At 37.8% G+C, this 24,662-nt stretch overlaps 1 protein-coding gene across 1 annotated transcript in view; it reads right to left on the bottom strand.

Annotated features, from left to right (window-relative positions):
- The window catches only part of PTPRT (protein tyrosine phosphatase receptor type T), a gene marked incomplete in the record, with an annotated part of 259,610 nt that overhangs the window by 104,633 nt on the left and 130,315 nt on the right, over window positions 1-24,662 (bottom strand). The window contains 1 exon segment of the mRNA XM_072403721.1: window positions 18,109-18,402. Coding sequence (XP_072259822.1) covers window positions 18,109-18,402 — 294 coding nt within the window.

Genomic DNA, 24,662 nt, shown 5'->3' with positions numbered 1-24,662 from the left:
CAGGCCTTTAACTATTCAGGTTCCTTTAACAAAGTGCGCATCATATGCATACAAGGCTGTAATAAACACATAAGCAGATGCACGCCTAAAATATGTACATACCAATACGATCACATACATATTAATACATGCCTACGTGTAAATACATACATATATCCATAAATGCACACTGATAGCTTCATATAAAATATTAAGCTGTCTTCCCTCTTCGGTTTTCTATCCTGTATGGGTAAGAGCAGCAAGTGCCAAGAGCTCCGCATTGCATAGCGACAGAACAGAGCGCTATAAAGTAGCAGGCTCCGCTTTCAATAAGCGTGAAGTGTAAATTGGTACGCTGGGTTTGCATATATTGACAAGGAGTATAAATATATGCGGAGATTGTGAGACACATCTTTAAATATTCAGAGCTCTAAAAAAGAACAATGGAATAGACAGAGGTAAAAAAAATGAGAGAGGCACCGAGCCAAAGAATGGGCTAGGATGCAGCAAAACTGGTCTACAGAAAGAGCAAGAATAAGTTATTGAGTGAGGTTTGGGAATAGGAGTGTTACAGAACTGGAAGTGTTGCTCGGTGCAACCAATAAGGTTCTTTATTCCACATTTCAAGTGTGGGTTAGTAAAAGGAATAAGCAAGTGTCTTTCAGACACTTCAGACTCAGCTAGATGGGGAGGCAGAGAGAGGAGTGCTGGTGAGCTGCAATAGAGAGAATCGAAAACTCAACAGCATGGATATTGAAGGCATAAAAAGAAGGGATAGCGATAAAGAGAGGCGAGGAATAGAACACATACACAAGAGCAAGAAAGAAGCCGTGAACCTGAAATCAATTTTTTTATTAAAGGATCACAAATAATAGAATGTCCTTGTATGTGCTGTTCTTTTTCTGCAAAACTTAGTAAACAGTAAAAACAGAATCTGGTGATACAGCCAGTAGTTGGATGTCCTCATTCTCTGTGGCAATGCTACACAAGGAAAATCAGTTTTAAGGTCATTGCCACTAGGAACGAGGACATTCAACCATTAGCATTACCAATAGATATTTACTGTAACTGCATTCTCCAGTTTTGTCCTGAGCAGCCATTATTTTATTTCTATTATTAATTATTTTTCTGAACTTAACCACAAATCCTCCAATCTGCTCCACAGTGGTAAAGATAAGAACACAGCACAAACATCACCTGGTCACCTATGCTACTATATATTGCTGATTTATTGTAAATTGACCAAGTGGTCAGGTATATAAAGAAAAAAAAAGTACTTTTGCTTAATGACCTAACTATTGCTAGTTGGGTTGGCTTTATGTTACCTTACAGGATGAACAGTGAAAGTATATCACCCATTATTTATGGCATCAATTAAGTCACATGTTATATGGCAAATAGATTAAAGGGGCAGGCTGTGGACAGTGCAGATGAAAAGAGGGGTTTGATAATATTAGCGGTCCATCAGCCTGGAAATGAAGCAGAAATAGACATGACTGGAGCTTCAAAATCGTGTGCAGACGGAACACCACCCAGTGAAAGATGAGTACCTGACTACAGCACAGGATAGGACTCCCTAATGGGCTAAAAATAAAAGGGACTGCTCCTGCTCAAAATATATATAGACCTGTGCATGCTTTTGAAAGAAATAATCACCTGGTGGATCCACTGGGACCACATAGACACCAATGAAAACTCTTCATCCATGTTCTTCACATGAACAAGGAAAAACTTCTTGGATGGAGGATGGAGAGGACTTTTTATATGTACATGAGCAGGGTTGGTGGAGGTAGCTGTGCTGCTATCTGTGGTCTTAATAACATGGATCTTACAGGAGCATGGACAAGGGAGTATAAAGGAGGAGGTAGGGGTAACATTAAAGATAACATAATATTTTACGTGATATCACGGTGAAAGCAAACTATAAGCTCTTCTGAGCAGGGTCCCCCTCCTCCTCCTGTGTCATTGTTTGTATCTGTCTGTCATTTGCTATTTCTATTAAATGTATAGGGTTGTGTAATATGTTGGCACTATACAAATACAGCTTATTAATAATTATAATAATAATCATTTCTAAAGCCCTGCATGCAGAGATACATGGAGATTGTAATATGGCTCTAGGTAAGGTAGCCCCCCATTCATCCATTGACATTGATAGGGACAGCAATAGGCACAAAGAGGTCCCATTGGTATGGCCATATAAAACATCAACTGCCTATTATTTTATCCTCCTTTGTGAAGTGACAGCAGCTGCAAAGCTTTAACCAACTTCACCATCTCCTGCATGAAGATTGCAGCTAGAACATTCTCCAGGCCTCAGGTTAATGACTTGGTTGCCTTGTAATGATCCTGTTCTCAAAGTCAGAAGCTTTCCAAATGCCTTTGCTAGTTTTTTATGTTGTTAATGTTTTTTGTGAAAGAAACTGTGAAAGAAACTCATTAAAAGCAACAGTTTGTGAAACACTTTACAAGTGCCTGAAGTACACTTTGGATCTGCAGTCATTGACTTGAATTGAGGCATTTGGCAAGCTTTACAAGTAGCCAATACCTGCCAAAACTTTGCTGGTGGGATGAAATAATAAAAAAGTAAAATAAAGTCAGTGCAGCCAGAACAGCCATTGGCTTTTAAAGCGTTAGGAAAATTGAAATAACACAAAGCAAATTCTTTACACCTAAAGAAGGCATAGTATAAAACGATAACAATACCAACAAAGGTAAGGAACATGTGAAAGGAGTTTAAACACTGTATAAAAACAATCAGCACAAGACAAGAGGGGACAGAGAAGTATATAATACATACTTCAAAATTTGTACAGCAACAGGAGGTATAGGAAAACAGCAAACGAGAGCATAGTATAGAATCAACTTAGAGAAACAACACAGCCTGCGATTGTACACAACAAAGAAAAAAAGGCACAACAAAAAAACATGCAGCAAAAATAATACATAGCATAAAATGCAAAAGGACATGGAGAAAGAAAATATAGCACAGTGTGAGAAGAAATAATACAAGGAAACAGTAAGCAGTGTAAATAAAAACATAGGGACAAGACATAACTGGAGATGGTTGTGCGAGAGAAGCCTAGAACATATCAAACGGGAATAGAGCACAGCAAGAAGATTATATAAAGCCAGGGAGTGGAAGCAGTGTACAGAAATTACAAGGGACAGCAAGAGGAGGAAGAGAACTGAGTAAAAAGAGCAAATAAGCTTTAACATATTGTACAATATTGCCATAGACTGGAGAAGCCAAAGTCAGACGGAGAGAGAGACCATGACTACAGATGCTAATACAAGATAAAGGATGATACAATATTTAAAGAAATATCCACCTATATACATTTCTTTATCTTATACAGGCTACATCCCTAAGACACATAGAAAAAGATAGGCGGGACTTTTAAAACCAATATCATCAATATTAATTACAAAAATAAAAACAATTTATTAATATTAAACAATAAAAACAAACGTCATTTGAAATACATAAAACACAATAAAATTGTGGGTGTATATAGTGACCTTTCCTTACAAAATACCCCCAAAGGGTTTAAATTCTGCATTACTTTCCAACGCGTTTCGCAGAAAAAATCTGCTTCTTCAGGAGGAAGGAGAGGAGAAGTCTGATGTTTGTACTTCCAGCAGCCCTTTTATTTAAAAATGTTGCAAGTAAGGAGGTGGTTGTAGCGGCAATGTTATATTCAAATCCTGTTTAGCTAATTAGTGAATAATCTCTTTCAGTTTTCAATATAAACCACAATGATCAGTTTCATGCCCTCAATTCCTCAAACAAATATACGAACATACAGCCCAACAGCACAACCATGTTCCTATTCAATCGGCTTCCCTTGCAAGTGAGTCAGTGACTCACAAACATCAGACTTCTCCTCTCCTTCCTCCTGAAGAAGCAGATTTTTTCCCTGAAACGCGTTGAGAAGTAATTTAGAATTTAAACCCTTTGGGGGTATTCTGTAAGGAGAGGTCACTATATACACCCACAATTTTATTGTGTTTTTTTGTATTTGGAATTACATTTCTGTTTAATATTAACAAGTCTTTCATCGCATACCTTTTTCTATAAAGGATAATACAAGTCATGATGGGTAAATTGAGACAAGAAGACAGTGTGCAGAAAGAAATATTGCTGCAGAATAAATGACCAGGTGTCTAAACGTTATGTAAAAACAAAAACTTTTCTTTTGGTTTTAAATAAAAAAAAGAGGGTTAAACCCCCATTAGGACTTTTTGTTGGTGTGACCAGTATCCCATTGGCCAGATGCCTCTTCTTAGAGACCAAACAGTAAAAGAATTTTTTTTTTAATCAACCAGAATTCCCATCTAAGAGAGCTGCCATTGGGATAGATGTTCCCATTGAAGGCATTTCACTCAGGACTTGTTCTACAGAGACACACCTGAAGAGGGATTTGGCTCAGTCATGGAAGGCAAATAAGTTTTTGGTTTACAGGCTTAGGCATGACATAATACCGGGACTTAGGACTAGACTACAGATAACTTTAGTTATACTTTAAGTTTTTGGAAGTCTTGAGTTGAAAGATAATCTATTGTGTGGGCTTGATTTAATAAAGCTCCACAAGGCCGGAGAGGATACACTTTCATCAGTGAAGCTAGGTGATCCAGCAAACCTGGAATGGATCTGGTTCAGGATTCAAAACATTTGCTAGCAATAGCAAAAAACTTTGAATAAATCAATTTCAGGTTTGCTAGATCACCCAGCTTCACTGATATAAATGTATCCTCTTCAGCCTTGGAGAGCCTTAATGAATCAGGCCCTATGTGTTTGATGTGCTGTCCAAGGTGTTGAAATGGTGATATTACTTGATAGTAGTGTTGATGTTCGAATTCGGGTTGTCCCTATATTCGACCCGAATATGGCTGTTCGAATTGGGATAGACCCGACAAAACACGGGATTCAACAGCAAAAATTCGGAAAAAAAGTTTTAAAAAAAAATAAAAATTAATCCTAAATTAATTTTTTTTGTATGTGTTTTTATTTTAACTTGTTCTTTTTTTATTTTTTACAGGTTATCCGACAATGACATTATGAATCATAACCGTGGACCGTGGGAACTAGACTGTGGGAACTTTGCGGTCATAGCTAATTGAAAGCACATGCCTTCAATTAGCTGTAACCGCAAGCAATACCAGGGCAATAGAGGTTGAATGGAGATACGTATCTCCATTCATTACCTCTACTGCTCTCTGATTGGCTGAGAAATAGGAAACCCTGATGACAGCTCGAAGGCAAATAAGTTTTTGGTTTACAGGCTTAGGCATGACATAATACCGGGACTTAGGACTAGACTACAGATAACTTTAGTTATACTTTAGGTTTTTGGAAGTCTTGAGTTGAAAGACAATCTATTGTGTGGGCCTGATTTAATAAAGCTCTACAAGACCGGAGAGGATACACTTTTATCAGTGAAGCTGGGTGATCCAGCAAACCTGGAATGGATCTGGTTCAGGATTCAAAACATTTGCTAGCAATAGCAAATAACTTTGAATAAATCAATTTCAGGTTTGCTAGATCACCCAGCTTCACTGATATAAATGTATCCTCTTCCGCCTTGGAGAGCCTTAATGAATCAGGCCCTATATGTTTGATGTGCTGTCCATGGTGTTGAAATGGTGATATTACTTGATAGGCACTAAGGCCCTGATTTACTAAAGCTCTTCAAGGCTGGAGAGAATACACTTTCTTCAGCGAAGCTGGGTGACCTAAAATAACCTTGAATGGATTTCCTAAAATCATTTGATATTTGCTAGCAAATGTTTTGAATCCTGGACCAGATCCATTCCAGGTTTGCTGGATCACCCAGCTCCCACATTTTTCCTCCCATTGACTTTAATAGTGTTCGACTTTGACATTCGACCACCCGAATTTTTTTGGTCTATTCCAGCGAATAGCTGCCGAATCGAATAGGGAGCTATTCGACCAACACTACTTGATAGGCACTAAGGCCCTGATTTACTAAAGCTCTCCAAGGCTGGAGAGAATACACTTTCTTCAGTGAAGCTGGGTGACCTAAAAAACCTTGAATGGATTTCCTAAAATCATTTGCTATTTGCTATCAAATGTTTTGAATCCTGGACCAGATCCATTCCAGGTTTGCTGGATCACCCAGCATCATTGATCCAAGTGTATTTTCTCCAGCCTTAGAGAACTTTAATAAACCTGGGGCTATAAGTATGGTGTACTTTTAAATAATGTTTGGTGATGCAGCATCCAATATATACCTAGGATCCATAGACACTACAGATCTTGTTGCCCAAAGGGAATTTTTGTGATCGCCTTGGTCAAGTGTGTACAGGTATCCACCAACCCGTTGAGTGGGTTGATAGTGATCCGCTGTGTTGAATTACTAATGACACTCCACTAACAACCACTGTTGTTCCCAACACAGTCTTAGCTTTTTATACACAGAGTAGCTCCTGTATGCAGTCAGCTCTCCAATGTAAACTGGCAGATGTTTCAAAGCTGTTAGAAACACACTGTAATCACACACTCTAAAGTGTTAGTTGTGAATTTTGAGAATCAAATACTTTACAATACAAGCAGCTAAAAAGGTCAGTAGTGGCTTGTTCAGAACATGTAACAATTTAATTGTTTAACAAAGCATCTCTTCTGCAATGCATAGTTTAAAAAGTCCCTATAAAGGTCATGTCACATGGTCAGTTCTGGCCATAGGATTGCATTGCTAGTGATGAAGTAATGCAGTACAGCATTCCACTAACTTCTAAGAAATTGCATGCTGGCCCCAAATGCTGCAAAGCAGCAAGCAGGGCATTGATGTCTTTGGATTTGCTACCCACTAAGTGATTCTATAGATAATGCTCACACTGGTGACAAAATGATCATATTAATATTTCCCTGCTGACATGGCCCTATGTTTCACAGGACTCCTGATGTAATGATGGGACCCCTGTTTCTAACCCCTGAAATGTTTCTGTTTTCCTCTTTAAAGCAGGTTAAAAAAAAATAGTTTAACATCCAAATTTGTGTTTTTGGTAAGTGTAAATATATTGTGAATCAGCAAGTAGCATCACAGGGCCAAACCTAAAAACCTGAAGCTGTACTTCTTTGATAAAGTAAGAAGTGATAACACGTGATAATAAAATTCAAAAGTCCAATTGATTCATGTGGTAAGTGTTACCACAGCTTGATGTATGAAGTTCCTGGAGTGTCAGGGTGAAAGCTGAGCAGGTCAGTGCAGCGAAAAGAGGAATAAAACACAGCAAAAGGGATCACAGTACGTAGCAACACACAGACAGAAATAAATGGATACGGACTAGCTATAGGGGGGAAAGTTTATACAAAATACAGGGACAAATACAGAAAGTGAGATAAAAATGGAAAGGAAATGGGTCAGGGCTAAACTGCAAGTTTTAAAAAACCTAGCACAACAATTCAGACCATTCAGAGGAGATAAAGGCATTTTTAAAAGATTGATGAACTCTAAACTGATATCTCTGCTTTTGTTTGAGGTTAAAGAGTTAAAGTGTAGGTCTGATCCAGTTACAAGCATAGTAGGTTAGAAGCTTTGTCGGGTATCCTTAAATCCAGGGCTCCATTAGAGATATTTCTGCTCACTTTCATTGGTAATTTCTTTGCCCATACCGATGGCCCATGCAAAAATCAAGATAGGTATTATAGAGGTCACCAGCATTTTAATGAAATCCTAATTTTGGTTATTTATTAAAAAAATCAATAAACATAACTTTTATGTCGGAATAGCCAAGGTTTGGGGACTTCACAGGCCAGCAATAGAGCTGATTTATTAGGCAAGATGGAGTAACATGGAAGAAGGTGGATGGTCCAGCAAACCTGGAATAGATCTGGGTCAGGATTAAGGACATTTGGCAGCAAAGGATTTTAGGGAAATACATTCCAGGTTTGCTGGATCAATGATAGTGGAGAAGTTCTTCTCCAGTAATGGCTCGAGTAAAGTGGCTATTTGGAGTAGCTAGGGTACAACCTACATGACATGTTAATTTTACAATAAACCACTGGATTCATTTGGAGAGCTGGTGACATATTATATTATTTATCTGTGTTTTTTGCTTTATCTGTAGCCTTTCTATAGCTGCACCGATCACCAGAAATAAAAAAAAGTCAGAGTAAGTCCAAAATTAGGAATTGTTTCTGAACAAGAATATCAGGGAGATATTCCTATGGGGACTTTGGGATTTCCCTAAAATTGCAAAAGATATCTTCTCCTTTCCTACTAAGAAAAACAAACAATGAAAACTTTCCCTAATAGATCACATATGGCATAAAAAAGTGACAACATTTTGAAACCTTTCCAAAATGAAACAAGAGTTTTGAATATCTTTTACGTGTTGAGGGAAAAGACACCAAATGTATAGGTGCACAATGGTTGGTATACTATTTGCCTTTTTATTCCTAGGCATCGTTTGAATAAATATATTTCAGCATTTGTCCTGTATATCGATATTTATTATTTATTTATAAATAATGAAGGTTTCTGTAATGCTTGGTCTGCTAAAATAAAATGAGACATCCACAGAGAGCCTTAAAGAATGTTATCCAGTGGCTAAGCTATCATTAAAAGATGCTAAATGCGTATACGGCAAGTGCATTTATATTCAAGCTGTACTTCAGTGTCTAACAATAAAATAAAAAATGATGTACCTGCACTGAAAACTTAAAGAGGACCTGTACAGGGATACCATACAGCAATGGCCTACTGAGTGCACATCTGGAAACAAGGGATGCTTGGATATACTTCCATTTACTTATTTTTTGGTCCTAATAATGGAACTCAAAAAAGGCTGTGCACTGTACCCGGCCAGGACAGGTGAGTTTGAACAAAAACTAGTGATCGGGCAGGTATGCTTTTTGTATTGCAGAAGGGACAGCAATCATTCCTTCTCCAATCAAGAACTTGTTTACCAAAATTTTCTTTAAATTCTATGAATGGTAATTCTGCTATAACTAGCTGCATTTATAGAAAATACATATAATGATTTAGAAATGAATACAGCTATTTATTAATTTGTTTCTGAGACAAAACCGACTACAAAACAATATATTTTACCTTAAAAGAAACACATTCTTTTATATCACGTAATGGAAAATTACACGATAGTTCTATTGATGTATCTCCAGCAATGAAATTTAGAACTCTTCATTACAAATCTGTTGGAAGAGCCTATCCTGGAAATAGAATCAGTTCACGGCATGCACTTTTCTATAGCAATGTAGTGTGATAGATGGAAATGTACATAGCATGCTACCTGGAGAGAGATGGAGACATCAAATTCCGCTCTTTACTCAGAACAGCAAGTAGCAGACAGCACTTAGTGACAAGTGGCAGCCTATGTATTAGTACCAATTACAGCTGTCACATACCTTCAACCACCAAATATTGGTTTTGCTTGCCCCCTCCGATCCTTAAAATTCTAAAGAGACTACTTGATGTTTACTTTTAATATCTTTATGAGCGCAAGGAGGCTTTTAATGTACATTAGCTCTCAGCAGAGAAACCTTGCAGGTGCTACTCAGTGGATATTCTCTAAGAGGATTGATGGGAATTAGTCCAGTAATCATTATACCATGATAATTACATCAATGGCAATGGCAGCGCAGTTAATATTAAAGACCACTGCATGGCCATTTTGTGTTAAGAGTTGAAAATAATCTATAGGAACAATCTTAATTTATAAAGTTCCAGTGGGGAAACGTTAGCCATATAGCCTGATATTGAGCACAATTCCCTGTACGATATTATACTCTACAAACGTATAATAATACCTATCATCACATAGCTTCTAGAGTGAATGAAACATTTAATGTTATTTTTTAAGGTTCTGGAAAATCCCAGGTGTTTAATAACTGATAAATATACACGTCTGTCTTCACTGTATTCATGTACAAGAAGTGAGAATGACAATTTGCACTCAACATAGATGTGTAGCCTAAAAATATACAAATATTTTCAAGACCAATGATCTTTTGCGGATTTATATGGGTGACATTTATTAAGGACATCAATATAAGAGACATTTTTCCCACTGACCACTACTTATGTACTGTGAGCTGTGGATAAAGTAATAATGGGGAAGAGTCAGAACCGTCGTGACATTTGTTTTGAATTTGCCCCCCATTTAGTTGATTTACTTTCACTATTTGTCCTCTTGACCACTGTATCCAGTACAAAAGTAAAAACGTTTGAAATATTTCAAAGGAGAAACCTTTGAATTTATTTCTTTTTTAAATTATTTTTTTTAAGTTTGGCCTATCATGCACCCTTCTATTACATTTTGGCTTTACATGCACACTTCTATTACATTACAAGAGAATACTACTGAACAATTCTCTGGTCAGTTTTGTAATCATACAACCGTTTTTCTTAGTTGCTATTGATGGATATAGTTTTTTAATAATAACCCAGCTTTATGGGGTGGCAGGTACATATGTTAGTGCTGGATTATGAAAGACAGTAAGTTGTCAAATTGAGACCCCTGGTTGGCTCGTTCAGGCCTATTCTTGACCCACCACCAGCTGGCTTCACTTCACATTCCTTAAAGAACTTAAGCTAGGAAAAAAAATTCAACTCTAATAACCACCAAAAAGACCATACAAAGAACCACCGAATATACTGTATACCTCTACTGCATTCTAAGGCAAAGCAAATAATAAAGGAGAATAAGGCACTTTCTGGGTTTTTCAGGTGAACAACTCAAAAGCTGTATTATTTGGTGATTTATTAAAGCAACTTTACAGTTATCCACCTGAAAACCACTCTAAATGCTTGGTTATCCACGTGAATATTAAATATTTGTCAATGTTTTTTGTTATACCTCCATCACCCAGAGGGAATGTGTGATAATGGAAATAGCTACCACTGGAATTTTACTATTTTAATTTGTACAGTACAACCAAAGGCTCCTATATAACCATCCGAACAAGTTCCAAATACAGTTACTGTTTCATACCAAAGTCTGAGAAGCTGCTCAATAGGGATGAGGGAGTGAGGCTATTATGTTCGAATCGGGCCTTTCTCACTTACTGAAAATGTAAGCGAGAACGGCCTTCTGATTCGCCGAGAGGTCGAGCTCTCGCCAAACAGGAGGATTTCCAGGGCTGCATCATGGAGCCCTGGAAATCCTCTGCGATATCCGGGCACAAGAGGTTAATTAATAAGGTATTGCACACTCTTTTCAATGAATGCAGCCACAGCTGCAATCATTGAGAAGATGCTTGGCAAAGGAGAACCTCCTGACATTGTATTATAAGTATCTCTTACAAATGTATCATTTGCTGCATTCATTGAAAAGAGTGTGAGATCCCTGGGGCACTAGAGGTTAATTAACCTCCAGTGCCCGGGGATCGCGCAAACAAGAGGATTCTCTGCGATCCCCGGGCACTAAAGGTTATCACAAACAGGAGGATTCTCAGGATTCTCTGTTTTAATATCCTCTTCCGATGGTTTCGCCAAATCGGTTCGCCAAAATTTCTCAGAACAATTGGAAGTTCGAGGAAATTTTCGTGAGAATGCCAGAGGCTCATCCCTACTGCTCACAGTGGGAAATATTGAGCAACAGATGCAGTGCTGTCTATTTCCGGAGCAAAAAAGAAAAATAAATGAGCACAGGGGCTGCATGGCAGGGATGGCCAGGGAGCCAGGGAGGTAAGGGTTAAAGAATGTGCTAGATGTATAATGGAAGAGGAGATTTGGCTGTTGAGGGGAGATAGGATAGAGTAAGTAGAGCTAATAAAGGGGGCAGGGGTGAGGGGGAAAGTCAAACGGAGTTGGGGTAGGGAGAGAGGTGCCCAGCCCCCTTTGTTTTGTTTGCTGTTGGGTTAACAGGGTTTATTAGCTGGGTTTCCTGGAAGACAGTGGTTTTGATTGTGTTGGAAAGTGGTGGGAGAGGACCCATCATAAGTATGGCGTCTTCTGTGTTGGAAAAAGGATTAGTAAAGGAAAATTGTGTAGTAGGCCTAGGAAAGGACAGGTGGTATCGGTACCTGAGCCAGGGTATGGCGTCTAGCCGCCAGAAATATCAACCAGGGTAGATTTAGGTGGCCTGAGGTTTTTGGCGTTTGGGTGTGAGGGCCTTCCAGGTAACTGCAGCCAGGAATTTATGTTTTTCTAGTTGTTGTATGTTAATGTGTTATTTATTTATGTTATGGGGTTAGGGTATTGATGAAGACATGATGTAAATTAAAAAAGTTGGCTTTTGATAATATTTATTTTGTTAATAGGCGGCTGTTTAGCCAAAATTGTTCCATAACACTGTGTCTGTAAGGTTATTTGAGGGGAAGGAGTGTGGTAGAAGGAGCGGTAAAAAACTATTTAGCCTTCAGCTACCACTATACATAGGAGTTTTACCTCATGGTAGTAATGTCCTTGTATATACACAAGTAGGCTATTTGTATCCTGTGCAAGGAATTCACCAGGGCACAATACAATTGCCTCAAATCATAGTAACAAGCCACAAAGGCTGAATTATTAAATGTATGACAATATGTGAAGCCATGACTCCAATGAGACTCAAATGCAGGCACTGATAATATAAAAACTAAGCTTTAAAGGCATAGAAGATAAATTTCACTGTCACAAAATTGTGAAAAAAAAAATGGACCATTGTATATACTAATAAATCCTACACCAGAGCTCCTACACCACCAATTATAAAACCATGGAGAGACGACTCCTATTTCGTTGTGGACATGCCGGCTAGCACTTTGACATACTGGGGGTACGAGACAGAACGCTCATTTGGCCTGTGACAATTGTACCAGAGTGCAGTATGCCTTCTTCCTGCCAGCACTCTCTCCCCCACGTGTAATACCGGGATACCAGGGGCCATCTTAGCTACTCCAGTGACAGCCTCCAGAGTTAAGTTACTAGTGCAAAAACACATACAGCATTACCTGAATCTTAAAATGATTTATTAATGGCATATCAGATCCCACCCATTTAATTGAGCTTTGATACAAGATATATATAATTTGAAAGCTGAATATTAACATATTGGCAGCATATCCAGGAAAGGCTGAAGAATTATCAGGTACCGTACTTGTTCTACTTTAAATAGCAGAAGGATAACATCTATTTCCAAGAGAAGATAATATTTTTTTATAATATTACAAAAAGTTTTTATAATATTACAACTTAGTGATTGGTGACAAGCGGTACAACTCTTCTAGCTATATCCAATCATTTTGATACCGGCTAAGCAAACACCAGATGTCAGTCTAGCAAGGGGCACTGACACCTCGAGGGAGTGGAGACTACGCACTTTTTGATAAAATGGGGAAAATTGGCAGACAACAAACCTCTGGGACTAATTTGAATTCACAACAAGGTTGTAATTTACCTGAGCTCAAGAAGATAAAGCCAAGCCCATGATAAGTATTACTGCAATCAGTAGAGAGTATTTCTGAGATAAATGTAGTTAGCTTCTATTCAAGATGTTTCGTTTTTTTTTGGGTATGCCGTAGTTAGACTTTTCCTACTTGTTGCAATATTTAAAAGGTTGTCCCCTGATCATTGACCCACATGCAGGGAGTACAAAAAGTTTGAGTTTTAGAGAACTCTAATTTCTGTAAACTTTTCACTGTGGGAGTAAACTTTCATATAATCAACATGTTTTTGTATTAGTATATTAATGGTGTTTTTTTTTTTTTTTTGGTAATTAGATACCATGATGTGCAATAAAGAACACTTAATAAATGCATTTTATGTAGTGTAATAGAAGGTTAACACGCCAAAGATTTCATGCCCGCCTTAATGCCAGTGGAATATGTAAGAGGTGTATACCAGACACTGTTGTGGTTCTACTAAAAACATCCTAAAGTCTTTAGCATATGAGATATGTTATCAATTTCTCTACTGATTAGACATCCCATGTTTGTTTATCAAATTTACTACGTTCCCTCGAGGATGTAATTTTCATCCCCACTTTATAGTGATACTTAAAAGTCCACCCTTCACAGTCAGACAATATTTAGTCTGACTGAACACATCAGTTTTTTATGTGGCAAGTGAGTGTATTCACACACCCCCTCCGGATTTATCCTTTCTGCTAGTCCGTTTACTAGTAGGTTAATATAGAGGACTGAATCAGGAAGTGACTTGTTAACCTGTATCTTATCGAGACAAAGTTTATAGTTTAACAAACTTAGTTTAAAAAAAAAAAGATTGAATTCCAACAACGGAGTACCCTCTTATATACCGTTAGTTCAAGCAATGGACTCTCCCCCAAACTCAGACCAGATTCCTGCCTCAACTAAAACTTCCAGATCATGGAAGTTCCTTATACCCGAAAAGAGGTCCTCAACTATGCATATGATTAGTAGGTATAAAGCCCAGATAGTATTCTTGCAGGAGACTCATTTTAGAAACAAAAACATTCAGAAGTTAACCTCTAGCAAATATCCAAATGCATATCATGCAACCAGCCCGATTTCAAAATCCAGGGAGTCTCAATATTACTATCTAACCAAGATAATTTGATCAGATTGTTGATCCTGAGGGTAGGTACATTTTTCTGAAGGACAAACTTGACCATGTACCATTTACTATGGCAAATATTTACAGCCCAAATGTCAGGCAAACTAGATTTTCCAAAAAATCTGTGGACTACTGCTGAGTTTTACAAAAGGTATGCTAATTTTAGGTGGAGATTTTAACGTTCCCGATAATCCAACACTGGACTCTTCTTCAGGTACGGCCACTTTGACTTTTAGAGCTTTACGCTCTATTAGACCTTCCCTATCTACTCCTATGCTTCATGACGCATGGCGCACACTTCATCCCAACACAAAAGATTATACGTTTTTCTCAATCCTCCATAATGGATATTCCGGGATCAACTATTTTTTCCTGTCCCAAAGAGACCTCAATAGCCTTTCTAAAACAACCATAGAACCTATGACAATAGCAGATCATGCTCCAATTACTTTTACCATTCAAATACCAGACAGCTGCATGAGACAGAAGTACTGGAGACTCAACCCTTCCCCACTAGGAGATATTGCAGTAGTGAGGTAGAGACAGAGATGAAGGGATATTTTTCTTTGAATACAATCCCCTTTACTGATCCGATAATTTGTGCGGCGTATAAATGTGTAATCAAGGGCACTTTTTTACATTAGACGACAAAACTTAAAAGGAACAGACAGCAGGAAATCTCATCACTGGCAAATAAAATTAAGAATTTAGAAATGGCCCATAAACATACACAGGCAGATGACACCCTACAGAAATTGACAGATCTAAGACAAAAACTAAAAGAGATTCTGTTCACACAAGTAAAGCATTCATTTATCCTTTCTATTTTCTATGAACATGCAAAAAAAAGTGGTAACTATCAAGCTAGAGCTCTGAAAATGAAACAAAGGCGAAACAATATTGCACAGTTAAAGGATAAACATGGTCAGCTTTACTCAAAATCAGACGAAATAGCCAGCCAATTTTAAAAGTACTACACACAGCTGTATAATTTGTGTTCTCCCCAACAACTGATAGGTGAGTTGAATGACGGGCAAATGGCAATTTGTAATTTTTTGGCCAAATACAGTCCAAATACAATTCCAACCTAAATAACTGATATGTTGAAAAGACCAATCTCACTAGAATTTCAACAGACCTTGAAACAATTGAAGCCAGGTAAAAGCCCGGGAACTGATGGTCTTACTACCCAATACTATAAAGCCTTTGCCTCCATTCTAACCCTGAACTTCCTAGCAGCATTTAATTCTTTTGGAGACAATAAAAAAAACGCACATATTACAGTATTGCACAAAGAGGGTAAATATGCACTTTGCTGTAGCAACTAAATGCCCATTTCTCTGTTAAAAGTTGACTTAAAGATCTTCGCAAAATTTTTGGCTAACCGTTTAATAAACACCAAAACTCTTAATCTGGCATTTTGGGCTCAGAAATCAAATCGTCAGTGCTTTTTCCTGTCCACAAATTTAAAAAAAGCATTTGATAGATTAGCCTGGGACTATATGGCAGCTGTATTAGATTCCATAGGTATTAAACCCATAATGAAGGCTCTTATACTTTCCCTGTATTCCAAACCATCAGCAATAATTAGCATATCCGGTCTTCTTTCTGAACCAACAATAGGACTAGACAGGGGCGCCCGCTTTCCCCTGTCATTTTTGTTTTAGAGCTAGAACCATTACTTAATCAAAATAGAGCGAATACGGAGATCTCTGGAATATGTGTTGGCAACAAAGAATATAAGTTGTGTGCATTCGCAGATGATATTTTACTCACACTTTCACTTTCCTTAACCTCCATTCCTGCATTGCTCAAAACACTAGAATCATTGCAATTACTCTCCTACTTTAAAATTAACTATTCTAAATCCTCGGCACTTAACATTTCCTTACTCCCACAGGAAGTTAAAAAATGTCAAATAAGTTCCCGTTTACGTGGCAAAAGAGATCTCTTACATATTTGGGTATACAGTTGGCTTCTTCTGTATCAGAAATATATGCCCTAAACTTTGTCCCACTTTCAAAATTGGCTTCAGACCTAAGAAACTGGGATAAATTGTCTTTTTCTTGGTTCGGTAGAGCAGCAATTCTGAAAATGAAAGTTCTACCAAGGATTTTATATCTGATGCAAACAATCCCGATCTCTCTTCCAGAATCTTTTAATTAATACATACTCACATATTTCAGAATCTTCCTAGGGGCAAAAACCCCTTAGAATAGCATTTAACTTCCTCGCAACATCAAGGAACAATGGAGGTATAGGATTATCAAACATTAGAAAATACCATTGGGCTTATCACCTGGCTAGAATTGTGGACTGGTGTGCAAACACACGATTTAAAGATTGGATTAACTTGGAACAAGTTCATTCTAAAGCCCCACTCAGCTCCATCCACTGGATTATGAAATGCTGATGATGTGGAGATTTAAAATCTCATCATCACCAAGCCCGCTTACCCCAATTTGGCTGTTTTCCGGTCATGGCAAAAAATTATATTGTCAATTGTTACTTATGTTGAAAATAGATTGGCATGGATGTAGATGCTTAGTTGTAACTGTACTATTCTGTATGTTTAAAACCTATTCAAAAGAACCACAAAAGAAAGTTTGTGTTCCGATAGTTTGGGATCCAGCAAACCTGGAAGATATCAGGTTTGTTGGATCACCATGGTTCTCCCTTGATAGTCTATCCTTCAGTGTTGTCCAGTATCCAGTGTTGGTGAGCTTCATTAAATCAGGCCAACTACTTCGCAAATGTAGTTGAAGTGCAGGTTCCCACGCTCCCTGGGTTGATAAGTACAGCCCGGGGAGCGTGGAAACCTGAGGTCACAGCTGATTGAAGGCACGCAAGTGCCTCCAATCAGCTGTGACTCTAGATGAACTCTCAATGAAGTTCCCATGGTCACCAGGCTGATAAGTACAGCCCGGGGAGCGTGGGAACTTGCAGTCACAGCTGATTGGAGGCACGGGAGTTTCTCCATTGAGAGTTCATCTGAGTTCGGCGAGAACACAACCTCGTGGCGAATCACATGGCCGTTCTTGCTTACATGTTCTGTAAGCGAGAAAGGCCAGATTCACTGCAAGATCAAAATTAAAAATTTTGCTTGCTCATCCCTAATAATGCATCCCAACATTTGGTACTCTGCTGCCACTCCGCAATTGGATGACCCTGAAATAGTCCTTACTCTACCCAGGCAAAAGGAGTTGCGGAATAAACAATAAATATCTATTTTTTTAATATTTCAGCTTGGAAGGTATTTATGGTTATGTAGGAATGGACTATTGAGAAGGAATCTTGATTCACATCAAAAGAAAACTTAGCCCTTGGGGCCAAAAAGAAAATAGGAATAAATTAGAAAAATATTTACCAGGCATCCTAAAACTTCCTAAAATGTAGTTTTGCTGTTCTGGAAGTCAATTGTCTTGTCACATGTCTTTACCTTGTGCATGGTCAACATACAGGTGATTTTCTGAGAGTAATTGTAATGTTCTTAGTAGTACCCGAGTTACTAATTGTCCTTTCTTGTTTGCCCTGAAATTTCCTATTATACAACACTTTATTACTTTGGTTCTTACTTCCTAAAACATATTTTTAAGTCTTTATTTTAAACAGTTATAAAACAACCTACCTGCACATTTTGTTCTGGTTGTAAGTGGTGGTCCTGGTGGTCCTGTGCCACCTTCTCCAGGGCGGGTCAACAGGACTCGTATTTCATATTCCACATCTGGATCTAAGTGCCATAATTTATATGTGGGCCCATCCATGACATGCGTCTCAGCCCAACTTCCTGATGTGGTCCGGTACTCCACTTCTTTCAAGACAATTGGCCCATCTCCAATGATTGAGTTGGCATTTGGTTTAATCCACAAATATGTGGCTCCCACTGCCAGGAGCTCAGGAGGAGCAATCGGCTTTGGTGGCTCTATAAAAAAAGACACAAAAAATAAATCATTAGGAAAAAGAAAAACAGAATTACTGATAGCTTTGAAACCAAACAAAAAAGTAATTTTCATGGCAACTGCTCTAAGTCAACAGACATTATATTAGAACAAATAGTTCTATGATGATTAAGTACTGATATCTTACAGTATAGTGTCATTTAATGGTACAATAAATATACAAGCTTTCTTCAACTCCTATTATTATACATATATCCAATATATATTTTAGGTATATGAATAAAATTAGATTGCTTTGAATATGATGCAATGTCTTTTCACATAGGATTTATCTAAAAGCATGATTAGGGCTTTAGAAAGAATATTAGTGACCCTTCCAATCCTTTCCTGTGACTGGATCCCTGTGCTTGGTTAAATGGCTCAAATATACAAAGTGTTCATTGTGTTAATATCAGAATCTTATTTGTGACAGATGAAATGTTAATATCACAGGCATTTTATATTTACAGGTAGGTGTCACGCTTGACCTTTCTTTTCTCTTTCCAGTTCAAATCTTCACACACTGACTGTGGAAAAATGGGAAAGCTTTCTACTTTTGTGATTATCAGGGTTTAAAGCTTTTAGCTTTGTTACTTGTGTATTCATCTACTCTTGCTCATGCTATTCCAAGGTGAGAACTTTGCCTTAGGTTGTATTGTTAAAAAAGTAAAGCTGCCGCTCCACATTACAAACAAGTGATTCGGGACTCTAGCACCGTATACAGATACAGACAAGCTGTTTTTACAAAGAAGGAAAGTTAATGAATGTATGTTCTGGTGATATATGATGGTGAGATAAGCGTAGCTGTTCACAGAATTTACTGTTATACAGTTCAGACAGGGTGTGCCATGAATTATATTACCTTGCAGAGAGATGCTGAACTAAAAGTCCTTTTCTTAATTTGATTCTATGATAGGGAAGTCGAGGTGCCCTTTAGCGTTTTAGGATCAGATATGATGAGACTTGGTACTGGCGGGAGTGCAACCACACAGTCAAGGACTTTAGGCCTAATGGAAGATCTAAGAGGTTCTAGGTGCAGTCATGCAATATCAGTGGACAGTTGGAACTATAGATCTGTGAAGTAGTGGCGGTGAATTACACAGGTGGAAGAAACAATATTCAACTTGTGGAAGAAAATTGGATGAGTTCATCCATTAGGAGCAGTTTCTTGGGTCCAGGAACTAACTGGAAATCCATAGAACTCTCCAAGGATAAAGACAAAAAGCAATATAGCAGCTTGGCTCAGTTCATCCTTTTGTGGTGATTGGTAAGGTTAAACTTGAAAAACTTTAAGATCATCCTATTGTTTGTGTTAATGTGCTGTATGAAATTTCTTTGTTTAACTTGCCCCCCTCTGTGGTTCCTCTTTTTATCACATTCCTACAATTTGGGGAGGAAAGTGTAACGTTCGTTGTAAAGTGCCATTATATCAACCACCATCAAGCTCAGCATTTCCACACTTGACCTGTTTATAATGCAGCTTCGGAGGTGCCCACTGAAGAATAATTCTCTAGAAACCAGCTGGGCCATAGTTTTTGTTTCATGTGAGCATATTAGTTCATGTTGTGCTTTATAGCACCAGTTCCTGTTCTCAGGGAATAATAAAAGGCTTACTGTGACTGAAGTTCAGAAACTTGCCAGGGAGCACCTTTCTTTAATTTTACAAGTGCCTTGAAAAAAAATAAATGCTCTGATAATGTGGCTCTCTGAGCATCACAACATCATTCTGTGTGTGCAGGGCCTCAATGGGCCCATCATGGGTGCCATTTTCCTGTCTTGAAATTCCCCTTAGTGTGTTGGGATGCCAATCAAAATGAATAGCATTGCAACACGCTAACCCATGTAACATGCAATAACATGTGTTGTGGTAACACATGCTTTACCAAAACACACTTCAAATAAGTCATCTGTTTGGACCCTCGACGTTATTACCATAAGTGGCCTCCCTGCCTTAAAACTAATATAATATTTCCATTCTATAAAAAAACGACACACAGCAAACAAATACATTAAAAATAAATGCACTGCAAAAGTTAATAAAGTGTTGCGTATTGACAAAACCAAAACAACCTTTAGGGTATAGCTGTAATTACCCTTCCTGTACTGCCAATGACAAAAATATGCTGTTTAATGATAATTGATAGCTAAGCGCAATAATGAACATACTGTACTGCGGCAGATAATGAATAACATTATCTAATAACTGATCATGAAAACAGTGTTGTATAATGATCACTAACATTTACATACTGATAGTAGCTTTGCAGCGCTGCATGGGGGTAATTGAAGGACTGCGTACACAGTGCAAGGTAAACACTCACAACTATATATTTACAGGCAACCTGCATAGAAAAAGGACGTTTGAATCTATTTATACTCCATATATTGTATACCAATTGCGAATATGTATGCATTAAACATTTCATACTGTTATTAAGACAAGTCTATTACATTAGTGATGGAAGCAACATGCGTTTTAATGAAGCCAAGTGTCTATACACTGATAATGAACACAGAGCTCTGTATAATGCTCCCCATGCCCCTAATAAATAAAATATGTGATTTTTATGAGTGTTCCGGATGATTGTCTCCTAGGTCCACACTGAGCATCTCCAGAATAATACCTGGATAATTATCTCCACCGAGAAATAAAATGATCAATAATTGATTGTACTGAGCTGCACCTGAGCTGATACTGATGTGAAGCCAGCGGAACTGCAATTAGTTGTGTGAATATTTTGGTGCATGGACTCGGTGCACGGGGGAGAGATGCCGACAAGCAGACAGGCTGACTACTAAAAGGAAAAGGGATGGAGGTAAGGCCTGAAAATGAACAGAGGTAAATTAAGGTAAGATGGCGGCCTTGTTACACATAAACCAAAGTCATTTTTGTCAATAAAAGTAGATTGCACTTTTTCTGTATATATGAGGTTGAGTCACATCTATATTATAATTATTATTATTATTATTATTAATAAACGGGATTTATATATCGCCAACATGTTATGCAAAGTTGTACATTAAAAAGGGGTTGCAAATAACAGATACAGACAGTGACACAGGAGGAGGAGAGGACCCTGCCCCGATATAATGCTATTTAGGTTTCAAAGCCAAATTCATTCAACCATTAGGTTTTCATTTACTTAAATATGTACCTTTATCTAATTTAAAAATGGTCCATGGATTGATATAATTTTCACATTGTCAGTATGGACTGGGCTTCGTAATGGGAATACAGACTGTTTATAGTGCAAACATTTAGAGCATGGAGGCAGGATATCATTATCATATCATGAATGTTGGAATATTTTCAGTTTCCCATAATGTGGGACTTTAAGGGAAAACATTTAGAGTCTCTGGCCTCTTGAAAAGACTGGAGATCTCATATGCCAAGCTAACATGTTTTACCAGTCCCACACAACTCTAGCTACTTACAGTAGCTACAGTAGTTTGCCTTTTTCACCAAGCATCACATAAACAGCTTCCCACTATACCCTTAGGGACAGTCTACAGGACAGAGCTCTGCACAATGAAAAACCTCCCTGGAGGTTGACAGTACTACAAAGGCTATTATTGGGGCCCAGATGGGACAAATACCCTTGAAACTTGACTTATTCCTCAATGATTTACAAATGTTGTGGTCCAAGCCTTCTTAACAACCTATTACCGTAAACTGTTGGCCAATAACCTTGAGGGTTCCACAGAAACACCTGTGAGAATGGAAATATGAAAGGTGCCACTGATTTCTAACAAAGTAATCACAACCACCAAGTCATAAAGGTATACTCTGAAAATAAGAATGAGAGGGGGCACAAATATAATTACACTTCCTTCAATTTATCTGAAATGAGGAAAATGTCTCTGACGTGCTAACAGTCTTGTTTTGTCAATGAACAGTGAGGCGTCGTCTCTTTTCCAGCAGTGTCCCTACCTCGGGGTCTTATAGCTAAGACGTAAATAGATTTTGACTATACCCTTGGGACAGCCCACAGGGCAAATTTCTGCACATGGGAAAACCTCCCTTGAGGTTGACAATACTACAGAGGCTGTAACTGGAGCCCAGATGAGACCAAGACCCTTGAAACGTGACTTAATATTCCTCCATGGTTCTACTAAAAAAAAAAGCAATTTCTGAAAGGCTACACGAACTGTTAAGAACATCTTCCTCTCGTAATATAAGCCTTTGACTTATATATTGACTACATTAATTAAATATGTCATGGTTGTAATATTATTTCATATTTCCAAACCACATGTGTGAAGGAGAAGCAATTATTGCTAAATTAGGGTAGACAGAAGAAGACATAGAGGTGGACTTTTTTGAAATGATCAGTGGTAAGGCCTCTTCCCCTAATGACTAGTAGAACTGTCTTCTGTAATGACAGATTGGGTTAATAATAAAGGATTCTTTATCAGCTATGTCTAAAATATGGGACTTGGCACAAATAGGCTAATATGGGTAGCTGAAATTTTAACATTTCTTTGGTTCCTAGAACTGATGGAAATGGTGGAATGGAAGTAAAAGCCATGTTGCACCAGCTGTCCTGGGGATGGCAGCAACCTAGGAATGAACCAGCACGGTGTCACTCCTCCATTGGTATTTCACTGGCAAATTTCCACAGCAGTTCAGACAGTGATGAAGCAATAATATAACAGCAATTGACTGTTCTCTTTAGCGACCATATTGCTGATGAGCTGCTGTCAAAGACATGATCATTAATGTGACATGGTATGGCATGTTTGAAAACACACATTTGAATAGGTGACCTTTATCGAAGGAAATCTGTCAAAAACCTGGGCAATTCAAAAAGAGTGAATAATTAAAAAAAAACATATGAAGAGATTACATTCAATGCAAAATACAAGTTCAAACAATAAGTATACCCACAGACATCACACAACACTTTTATGCAAATGAGAACTTTTCTTGCAAATGTTTAGCTTAGTTCTGCACTTCAAGCCTATGGATTTGTCTATTACCAGATTGGCAGTCTCTTTAACCAATAGAGAACTGAGATTTGTAGAAATGAGACCAAGTTCAATTATTACAGAAAATTCCCAGATAAGTTTGTGATGTCAGCTGCTTATATCTAATGATCCAATTACCGCTATAAAATGCAATCTTCACTTACAATAATCCATCCTTGAGATATAATATATGGTCAATATGAATTACATAGGTTTGCTATATGTTAATTTTAACTTGAGCAATTATATTCCAGTTGAAGTCTTTCTATGCATTTGTAACAATATATTAAGAAAGAAAGAGAATCGAAGTATTTCATAGTCCTCTGTGCTATTTTTTCATATCAGTAAGGACCAGGTCTGTCCAGTCTACAAATCCATTAAAATACATTGGTATTTCCATCAGGTTATAACAATATAGGAAGGGAGATTGAGAATGGGATTAGCTCATAGTTATCTGTACTATTTTGTCATATCAGAATGTACCAGCTCTGTACAGCCTACAAACACACTCAAATGCACCCATGCTTCTGGAAAAAGCCAAAGAAACCAAAATTCCACACTCGGCTGAATCGATGATATAGTATGCATCCATTAAATGATTATAAATATATATATATATATATATATATATATATACCCATATAAATATACATCCAATGTAAAATCCAAAATCCAATTGTGCTCACAAAAGTAGATAAAAATTACATAGACTTTGTTCTAACCACCTTCATTTTTTCTGTTGCCATGTTCCTGTTATTCAGGGTGGCAGTCTTTGACTTTATACCCCAACACTTTGATATTGCTTCACTGAACCTACCCTATTGCCATTTACCAAGAATGAAGGGAAATACTATACAAAAAAAAAAACTTTTCAATACTTAACTTTCCCACCACTCAAAGGGCCAGTCTCCACTACTTTAAAAGTTATTTGGAGCTAAGGAATCTTTTGCAGCCGACACGTCTGGGTGTGTTGATTGCTCCGTTGCACTCTGCATTGTGGTTCCTTCCTCTGGATTCTATATTACTACTTTGTTCCATAATAATGAAAAGGTCAATAGGCGAACCCAAAGAGTTAGATTCAGAAGATTCTTCAGGCCTCTCATAGAGACAGCAGAGTGGGCAGTGGGACTGGTTTGTAATGAAAAAAATATATTCCATACATTTTTTGTGCAATGTCAAGTCTTCTTTAACACTTTCCTACCTGAATTCTACAATAGAAAATTATATTTTTTTCTCATTAGCCCCAATAATCCTTCACCCGTTTCTACTACCCACT

The sequence above is a fragment of the Pyxicephalus adspersus genome, chromosome 3, assembly GCF_032062135.1.
Source record: "Pyxicephalus adspersus chromosome 3, UCB_Pads_2.0, whole genome shotgun sequence".
In the NCBI taxonomy this organism is placed as follows: domain Eukaryota; kingdom Metazoa; phylum Chordata; class Amphibia; order Anura; family Pyxicephalidae; genus Pyxicephalus; species Pyxicephalus adspersus.
The sequence above is the reverse complement of the archived record's forward strand: the minus strand, read 5'-3'. Positions and strand labels throughout refer to the sequence as shown.